General features: G+C 57.7%; 1 protein-coding gene across 1 annotated transcript; it reads right to left on the bottom strand.

Moving 5' to 3' along the window:
* Positions 1-239: 239 nt before the first annotated feature.
* Positions 240-3,992, bottom strand: LOC147412836 (glutamine-rich protein 2-like). Its single transcript, XM_086480945.1, has 9 exons — positions 3,933-3,992; positions 3,606-3,762; positions 3,178-3,350; positions 2,878-2,952; positions 2,404-2,568; positions 2,143-2,245; positions 1,509-1,554; positions 644-700; positions 240-345 (listed from the first exon to the last, which is right to left on the bottom strand). The coding sequence occupies exons 1-9, from the start codon at positions 3,990-3,992 to the stop codon at positions 240-242; spliced, it is 942 nt and encodes a 313-aa protein (XP_086337071.1).
* Positions 3,993-9,714: the final 5,722 nt, after the last annotated feature.

Raw genomic sequence — 9,714 nt, 5'->3', positions numbered from 1 at the left:
AGACACAACTCGTGACATGCGGCTTCAGCACCATTGAGACAGAGACCTGGGCTAGAGGGGGCAGCGCAGAGCGGGCTGTAAACCCCCACAGACCTGGGGCAAGCACAGCTCCGCAGGACATCTCTGCTCCCCTGGCCAGGCCTCCATGAACCCCTCCATCCCCACCCAAGGAAGAGCTCTCCCTCCCCGGGGCAGGGGGCCCCTGCACCCCAGGGGCCAGGAATGGGTCCCTGCGTCCCCTACCTGTACCTGTGCTGCTGTGTTTGCTCCCGCTCAAGGACAGTGTGGGGGCGCCCGGCATGGCAGGGGGGCAACGGCCGCATGTACGGGAGGGCCATGACACGCCTGGGGAGGGCAGGAGCCGCAGGTGGGTGACAGGGGACAAATGACCCACCCCAGCTCGGGGCAATGCCCCAAAACCCACGGGCTTGTACCCCCCAGCATTCCCCCTGCCTGCTGCCCCCCGAGGAGGTGTCCCCATCCCCCTGCTGATGGGCAGTGCTTCAGAAGGGCTGGGCAGGGTCAGACCCCCCCAGGCAGCCACCCCCCCATGCCTGGCACAGCAGGGCACCGCCAGCACCCATCTCCTCCCCATCCCACCCATGCAGCCCCCCGCAGTGCACCCGTGCTTGGTGCTACTCACTGGCCAGGCACCAGCATGCTGAGGGACCCGTCGCAGGACAAGCAGCAGAAATGAGCCCTGGGGGAGGAGAAAAGGGCAGGGTGAGCTCCTGGGGGGGACACAGACTGGCCCACAAGCAGGCAGGTGGCTTGCAGGCAGCAGCAAGGTGCTGGTCACTTCGCTGTAGCGAGTTACAGCGTTTGCTGGGGGGAACCGTGGGGTTTTGAGCCTCGTTTATCCCCCACCATCCCAGTAAGGTCCCAGCCTGCTAGCTGGTTACAAAATAAAGGGGGTACGATGGGGGAGAGTGTGGGAGCTGAGTGAGGACACTGACACGATCAACGTGATCTAACAAGTGAACCTTTATTTCCGTGTTTCCAGTGCCATTTATAACCCTCGACCACACCCAATAAATACTGATTGGCTTCATCGCAACTAACGGCCCGTAGTCCAACCTGATTGGCCACATTGCGAGTCATGTTCAAGTCACGGTCACAAATGTTCACACTCATCTTCTTCAAGAAATTACAACGGCGTCATGAATGGCGGCTGTCTCTTCTCCTGCACCTCTAAGATGTTCATGCCCCCTGCACCGGAAGCTGTTTGTACTTTCAGCAGTTCCGGTACGTCCCAGCTCGGATTCTCTGGAAAGGCTGGATTGTTCACATGTCCCTTACTTGGTAAATATCCTTCCACAGGAGAGTGGTTGTTCATGGGCTCCCACCTAGGAGAAACCTCCACCTCGTATTAGGCACCGGAGAATCTGCAGAGGGGAGCGCCCAAAAACCATCACTGTCATGGGAAGTACTCCCAAGGACACCCGCAGCATCCCAGTTCCATGGGAACTGGGGGTGCTGGGAAAGACAAAATGGGGGGTATCCCGTACCTCTTGCTGGGGTGGGGTGCTCCCAGCCTGGGAGCAACTGCCAGGCCTGAGGGATGCAGGAATCCCACGGTTTTTTAGGACGAGCTTCGTCACAACTGCCCCAAGGACTGGGACACGCTCGCCTTGGCCCCTCTGGCACCTCCAAGACCTGGCAAGGGCCTGTGGCTGCTCAGGGCGGGCAAGGAAGCGAGATGAAGGGCGCAGGCGCCCAGGCCTGCCATCCGAACCAGCCCTCACCTCGCTTTCATTGCTTCGTCAGCGCTAATTACCCCCCTGCGCCTTGCCAGGAGGGCAGGTCACAACCCCGCTCCGCAGCGCTGCGCATCGCACCGCTGCCCGGGGAGGACAAGCCGCTGTTCCCTGCCCTTACTCCAGGAAGCCTTTGCACCCACACCCCGGTTTCGATTCAGGAGGGCTCCGTCTTGCAGGTGCCCCCTCCTAGGCAGGAACCTGCTACTGGTGGGAGGAGAAGGCACAGCTGCTTCGCCAGCATCCCCACGGTTCGCTGGCTACACTGGGCCGATACTGGGCTACCACGCAGGCACTGGCTGCGATAACCAGAGGGAACGGGGCGAGTGCTGTCCTCAAAGCCGTCCCCATCCCCATCGCACTCCCTTCTTAATCCCAGCCGCACCGTCGGCCTCCGGCAGTTTCAGCTTCTTCTTGAGCTGCTCCAGGATCCCCTTCCAGTGCTCCTCCAGCTGCTGCCGGAAAGGCCCCAGCTCCAGGCGGTCCAGCTGCGGACGGACGCACCCCCTCAGCTGGCTGCCCCGGGCTGGGACATCATGGTCCCCAGGGAAAAGCCAGGAGGGGGGGATCCTCAGAGGGATGCTGCCTTGGGCTGCCAAGCCCCCAAAGTGCCAACTTCACACAGCTGGGACGAGCCACCCCTCACCTTCGAGTCCATCTCCTCACTCAGCTGCCTCTGGGCCTGCTGCCAACCCTGCTCCTGGCACGTCATCCGGCTCAGCATCTCCTGGCTCATCTCATTCAGCCGCTCCACGCTTGCATCAAACTGGGTGCGACTGACTTTGCTGGCCAGGGCGGATTTGTCTGCTTTCTAGCAACAGGGCAAGGCGGGAGAGGGGTAAGGAAAGGCTGGAGGTACGAAGGGCAGGGCCAGCTCGTGTTGGGGCTGAGACGGAGAAGCGGCTACGTGGCCCGCTCACCCCATCACCGCTGTGAGGCTGCTCCCACCAGCTGAAGAGACCTGGAGGGAGATGGAGGGACCTGACAAGGGACCTGCATCTGGTCTGGAAATCCTCCCTCCCCCTGGCCAGTTCTGCCACCGAGCCCCCAGGGGACAAGGGGTGTTTGTCACCCTGCCTGGGACCCCCTTGGCTGGTGCCGGAGCCCCTCGGGGCCATACCATATCAATTCCCAGCAGCAGGTCCTCCTTGCCCACTTTCTCCTTCTTCAGCCTCCCCAGGGACTGGAATAGAGCCTTCCAACACAGAAAGCATCCCATGGCACCACAGCAGGGTCGGAGCCTCCCAGGCAGCTGAGCACTCCCTGCTCTGCCACCCACCGCCCAAAAAACCTCCAGGAAAGGTACTTTGAACCTCCACAGGGCTGCGAGCAGGTTGGCAGGGGGACAACTCCCTTGTGGTCCCCAGCCTGGGGTCTGCCCGGAGGAAGCTCTGACCCTATGGGGGTTTCAGCCACCTGCCTCGACATCTGTCTGCTTCTGGTGATGGTCATCCAGGAGGTTCCCTGTGACAGACCTGAGCTTCTCGTAGTCCCCTTTCACCTTCACGAGGGCGGCCTCGATGTGCTGCAGCAGCGACTCATCCTGCTTCAGGGAGGAAAACGACAAGGCAGTGCCATGCAAGGAGGGGCTGGCTGCCCAGTGGGACAGACCCAGGCTACTGGGCCAGTGGCCCCAGGCTCTCAGTGCCAGCAGGACATTTGCATCAAGGTTTAAATTTCCTTCCATGCTGCTGACTCATACAAGCCAACGTGGGGGGCAGCGAGGGGCTTCCCCCCATTACAGGGAAGGACGACAAGCCAGGGGAGGTCCTGGCAACCCCCTCCCGAGCCCCCCATGCTGGCATCTCCCTACCTGGCTCCTCCCCGGCACCTGCCTCACCACCTTGCCCACCGGCTGCCGCGACATGAAGGAGTCCACCACCTCCTGGAGCTTCTCGTAGCTCTGGAGGAGCTGCCCCACCTGCGTGCTGATGTCCGTGCTGCAGGTGGGGCACGCTGCCTGCTCCTGCCCCGCACTCTCCACCATCACCCTCAGCTTGTCCAGCTGCAGAAAGGGAAGAAGGAATCGGCTCTGAGATGGGACGGATGCAGCCAACCAGCCTTGGTGACGCTGAGGCTCGATGGCCCCATCCAGCCAGGGGATGTGACCAGGACCTTTGCCAGGACCACCCCACTGAGCCGGCGGGTGGTGGGAGCGCTCCCCCTGGACCTCACCTGCTCCTGCAGCTGGTCAGCTGTCTTGGTCACCAGCTGCTCCAGCGTGGCCTTGGACATCTCCTGCTGCTCTCCCATATCCTTCAGCTCCTGCTTTATCTCCTGCAGCATGGACCTGGCCAATGAGGCAGGGACACAGGCAGGCTTAGCCTCCACGAGGCTGCTTGGGGGGCTCCCATCCCCCCCAAACTGGGATGGGGGGTTCTCCCTTGCAGCCCCATGGGGTAGGAAACCCTCTCCCATTCTTTTACCCCAGTTGCTGGATGATCTGGCCAATGCCATCCGCTTGCTGGTCGGCTCCAACTACCCCCAGCTTCCCAAGGGCATCCTCCAGCTGCCTGATCTGGGAACCACAGAAGTGGCAGAGTTAGGGCATGGCTCCCTCCTGTCGTCCCAGCATGGGAGCCCTTCACCTGCCCCATCCCTGACCAAAGCCCCCCTGTCATCCCTGCAGCCCCCTCAGGGTCTGCCACTGGCTCACCTTCCCCTTCTGGCCCTGCAGATCGCTGGCCAGGCCCTGCAAGGAGGACACCGAGCCCCAGAGGTTGGCCAGGACACTGGTGATGCTCTCCTTGTCTAGAAAGACATGGTCCAAGGGTCAGCGAGGGGGTCTCACCCTCGGGGCCAGGCTCTAGGTGTGAGGAGCCCCTGACCTTGGGTGTCCCCATGAAAAACATCCCCCTACCAGCCCTGTCAGGGCTCTCACCTCCCTCCAGGAAGAGCAGACGCAGCTTCTCAAGCTCGGCGTGGTCTGCCTTGCTGTCTTCCAGCTGGGCCACCTGCTCCTTCAGGGCAGTGCAGAGGTGGCCGAGGTGCCCGATCTGGCGGAGAGCCTCCACCATCTCTGCGTAGCGCTCGGAGGCGCTGCTGGAGCCCGAGGACCCCCAGGGCACCACCAGCTCTTGCGAAGGGGATGTGACCCTGGGATCGGCATCCAGGGGGATCTCCTGGGCTGTCAGTGAGAAGGTGCCCGCTGCTGGGTGGTCTGTCAGGGCAAGCTGTGCGCTGGGCAAAGCCTTGCCTCCCTCCTTGGGGCTTGTGGCATCCATCTGTATCTCCAGAGCACCGTGGGTGGCTTCAGCAGGGACAGTCTCAGTACCAGGACGGCTGGGCTCCAGGCGGGGGGGGGGGCTTGATCGAACCCCTGTTCCTCCTCCTTGGGTCCCTGGAGGTACTGGCTGTGTCCCTGGGATGGTGGTCTGGATGCTGGGGGTCCCTGGCTGCATCCCTGGGATGGTCGTCTGCATGCTGGGGGTCCCTGGCTCCATCCCTGGGGTGGTGGTCTGGGTGCCAGGGGATCCTGGCTGCATCCCTGGGGTGGTGGTCTGGGTGCCAGGGGACCAATCCAAAATTGACTAAGCCAATCCAAAGAGCAAAGAGTCGCTGCCACCCTCTCTACCACAGCCTGGCCGAGGAGGGCAGCAGCAACCGCTGCTAACGAAGCGGGGAGCCATCAAGCAGGGGCCTGCCTGAGCAGGATGAGCGCTCTCTGCTCAGCCATCCAGGGAAACCCTCCCTGCTGCCTTCTCCCTGTCCCAGCCCCAGCAGGATCCGGCCCTGCAGCACTGAGAGTGGCTCTTTCCTTGAACCTGAGCTTATTTCTTCCCATCGGGGATGCCCAAGCGAAGCATGGCCACGAGCAGCTCAGTGCTGTGCAGGATGAGGCCCCTCTCCTGTCCCCACCGGTGCTGGGTTTAGCCCTTGGGTGAGCCAAGGGGATTTGCGGTGAGAGATGAGACCCGTGAGGTGCTGATGGAGCCTCTCAGCTGCCTGGGGAGCTGACGCCGTACTTAGCCGTAGGGCAGGAGTAGGGAAGGGAGGGATGGAGAGGGTGGTGAGGATGGACCTCCAGGGGTGCTGAGCCTCTCTGGACAGCAGAGCTAAGGGCTCCGGGGGCTGTATTGGACCCACCACAACTTGCTGATGGCAACGTGAGGGGCAGCATTTCAGCCTCGGCTCTTCCACCCCAAAACTCCGTCCCTTCCCCATAGTGAAGCCCCACGTGCTGCCATGAGCTTGGGCTTAAACCAGACCTTGGTCTAAGGGAAGCACAACAGCCGTGCAAACCCCAGAGGAGGGGGCGTCTCGTCAGGGAGCACCCAGGGGACTGGCAAGAGCCTCTACCTTGGAGATGCCGCTCGCGTTCACTTGGATCTTCTTCTTCATCTGCTCCATGTCGGCAGCCATGGAGGCGACGTCAGGGCTGCTTGCCGTCCCCTGCAGCGGGTCCTTCCCAGGGAAAGGACCTCCGCCCTGTCCCCCTTCTTTGGGGCGTGCCTTGGCGGGCTGGTCCCCCTCCAGGAGGTGCCCCTGCTCCTGTGCGGGCAGGTCCTGCAGGCCCAGGTGCCAGAGCACGGCCTGCAGCAGGCTGTACAGCACCGTCAAGTTGACGGCCCGATCTCGGGCGTCCCGATCTCGGGCGTCCCGATGGCGATGTCCAGCAGCTGGGACAGGCTGAGCAGGGCCATCATTGCTGCCCTGCCCGAAAACTCACAGCCCGACCTGGGGAGGCCGGGAGCCTTTTTGCCTGGAGACCTGGGAGGACAGGGGGGAGCCCAGGAGCTTTTTTGCCTGGAGTCCTGGGAGGACAGGAGGGATGGGCAGCCGCCAGCCTCCTCCCCCCCACAGAAAGCAACCAAACCCCATCCAACCGCTGTCAGGGTGCCCCCCACCGAGGGCAGCGCTTTCTGGGGGATGAAGAGTCCCCCTCCCCGTCACCCCGGCCACCTCCAGCCCCCCTACCAGCTCTCCCCGCCCCGGCCCCCAGCCCCGCCATCTCAACCCTCCAGCCCCCCTCTCCCAGCTAAAACCCCCCATCTCGCACCCCCATCCCGGCTCCCCGTGGCCCCGCACCCAGCGGCCCCCCTCTGCACCCTGAGCCCGCCCCTGCCCTTTCCTCATTGGAAAGGGCACATGTTTTATTACAACGGGCTGTTTTTCACCTGCTGGACTCACTAGTTCATCTGAAGGATCGGAGACTCGCACTGTGGCTCGCTACCTTTCTCTCCTATCACCAAACACACAAGGCTCTTTCAGAGGGCGTAAGGACCTTAATAATACCTGCTCAGGCAAAGAAAGCCTAAGGAAGTTTGCAGAAACAAATTTGTTTCTTTTTTTTTTTTAAACTGGATTAATGGAAAGAGCAGGACAAAACCAGTTCCAACACAGTTCTGCAAGCTCAGAGCAACCAGCAATTGGAAGGAAAAAGGTACACTGATGAGCTGTGCTACCTGACACATGGTGAAGAGATGCACTGGGAAATAAGGCTCCACTCCTTCCTGACGCTACTTTGGCACTCACATGGTTCATGCAAAAACTACAGGTGTAACTGGCTTTAACCTTTATCCAGAAAAACTTCCAGCAGCAGTAGAAAAAAATAACAGAGATATGAACTAGGATGCACGGAGAGCGTCCAGACGTAACAGAGTCTTCAGACTCACACCAAACAGCAATCAGCCTCTGATACTGGCCAGGGACTTGCTGTCCATAAGCCAAACCTCTCACTTGCCAGAGGGTGCTGGTTGACGTAGTGAACTCAGCACAAACCTTCCCAGCACAGAAAGGACATGGTGGTGGGCATGCACGTGTCACCAGGTGATAACCTGGGCTGATCTAACCACTGAAGCAAAGAGGAACATCCAGCATTTTGTAACACTTCCCTGGCCCACCTGCACCCCCCGGATTGATACTCTCTACAGGGAGCGCAGCCAAGCGTCCTACCGAGGCACTTGGTACCCCTCCTCTTCGTCAGCTCAGGTCTTGCCAGGATTCTGGCCACAGAGGCTTCTCAAGAGCCCAGGCGTTTTGGACACCCTAGATAGCAAGATTTTTCTCCTTGAACATAACCTCCTTCAATCTAATACTTGAGCAGCATGAGAACACAAGCCACTGCCCATCAAAAAGCCCATCTGAATATTGATTCCAGCCCTCCTGGGTCAAAAAAGTCCTACACGAAACTCCTCATCCGGCACAGCAGGCTGATCCAGTACTATTCCCACAACTCCTCAGTGCCTGGCAATGCCCAGAGTGCAAGCCCAGCTGGGTGAGCAAGTCAGACTGAGGGATATGACGGAAGAAGGTCCTTTAGAAGGACCACAGCTCCAGAGATCCATCTGCAGAGCTGTCCTTCACACGCACGCCCTACTCCACGGGCTGGTTTGCTGCAAACCTCCCAGAACTGTATAAAAGGTGTCCAATGGCTCTGTTTTGGCCAAAGTGACATTACTCCTTGCCAGGTTTTGCGGTTAAAGTCACAGCTACCTTGGACTTAAGAGTTAATTGCTGTTTGCACACAGATTCCCCAGCCTCCCCTGCACTGCTATTTCTGAGGCCTCTTCCAAATGCAAAGTCACGTCTAAATCCTGAAGGGAAAATATTCTTATGAGAAGGAAGAATATTTGTAATAAACTAAGATTAAGCATCACAAGAGAGAAGCAGACCATCAATTTCAATTACAGGCACTACCTACCTGCTTAGATTAGTTATTAATTTATTATCTAGTCTGGACAGTAACAAAACTCCTGGCAGGAGCTGTGAAATACCAAAAGGATTCCCTCTGGCTGCCATCCCACCCTTCGTGTGCATCCACAGATGAGCACCATTTCTGTTTACAACAGCCAGGCTAGGGAAAAGGCTTTTTTAAACAAATGGTGCACTGGCCTACAGAGCTCAAATTCAGCACTATTTTGCTCACGAATACATGAAGTTTCAGCAAATCAGTATCCTTCTGTTCCACAAAGAAAGCAGACACATTCCTTGCTATGCTTAAAGGCTAACACAGCAGCTAGCAACAACAGCAGTGCTTCACATCACTCTGGTTTTAAATGCTGTTTTCAAATGGCTGGTGTTAAATGCAATTTTGCTTTACTTTTAGAGTATGGTAGGCAACAGGTAGACCTACCCGGATCCTAAAGAGAAGTTCTCCCTTTTTCTTCTTCAATTTTCTCTGCAAAGAAAAGAAAAATATTGCAAGCCAAAGATCTACCTACAACCACATCAAATCTCAAGAGAACTGCTCCGATGCAGCGAGAACTTATGCACAGGTTACCACGGTCCATTTCTTTTCCTTCCAAATCTTTGGACATATCAAGACGTGCAAGTCAGAACTGTCATGAGAAGGTGGCTTGAAAAATGATTCAAATAATAAAGAACATTTTTCTCCCCGACACAACACCTCCATTTGTACGTAGACAAAAGAGGGCAACAGAAGCAAGCCACAGCTGCACTTCTGCCTGGCATAACCCCTTGGATTACAAGTCGGGTTAAAAGAGTTGCTGGGTTTTTTTTCTGGAGAGTCAGAAAAGATGCTTGTGGTATCTTAGCTTCTGGGCCGAAAAAGACAAAGAAAAAAAAAAAAAAAAGAGAGAAGAGAAAAAACCCAAACCAACCACCATTTCTATAAAACAAGAATACCAAAGAACACTGAGGGGTGGTGGGGAAATAACCTGCACACTCTAACTTGCGCTTTCATTCTGATGGGAGTAATAAAGCACCACACGTTCAAGGCAAGATTATCACCGGCATGAAGAAACAGCATTCCCAGGTGCATAAACCTGTTGCTTTCGTAAAGTGCTGACAAATGGGTTAAGAAATGCTAAAACAAGCTCTGGAGCTAACAGTGTGCATTCAAGTGATAGTCACCAAGAAAAATAGTGCTGCATTTACAACAGAGTCTATGAGCAAAATGGAAGAACAAAGTGTTTTGTGAAGAGATAGAGCTGGAAGGACAGATAACATCCCTGTGCCCAGTCTAAACCTAGGAAAGAGACGGGGGTGGGGAGTA

The sequence above is a fragment of the Leptosomus discolor genome, unplaced genomic scaffold (assembly GCF_034619465.1).
Source record: "Leptosomus discolor isolate bLepDis1 unplaced genomic scaffold, bLepDis1.hap2 HAP2_SCAFFOLD_29, whole genome shotgun sequence".
NCBI lineage: Eukaryota > Metazoa > Chordata > Aves > Leptosomiformes > Leptosomidae > Leptosomus > Leptosomus discolor.
Note: the sequence above shows the minus strand (reverse complement) of the source record. Positions and strands in the feature narration are given on the sequence as shown.

Bases quoted from the DNA above. Each gene is read 5' to 3' on its own strand.
- LOC147412836 (XM_086480945.1), bottom strand. From the start codon at position 3,992: ATGTCCAAGGCCACGCTGGAGCAGCTGGTGACCAAGACAGCTGACCAG. The intron at 701-1,508 runs GTACGGGATACC...CTCCTCCCCCAG, and splicing joins GCACCCCACCCCAGCAAGAG to GGCTCATTTCTGCTGCTTGT. The intron at 346-643 runs GTGAGTAGCACC...TGCCCTCCCCAG, and splicing joins AGCATGCTGGTGCCTGGCCA to GCGTGTCATGGCCCTCCCGT.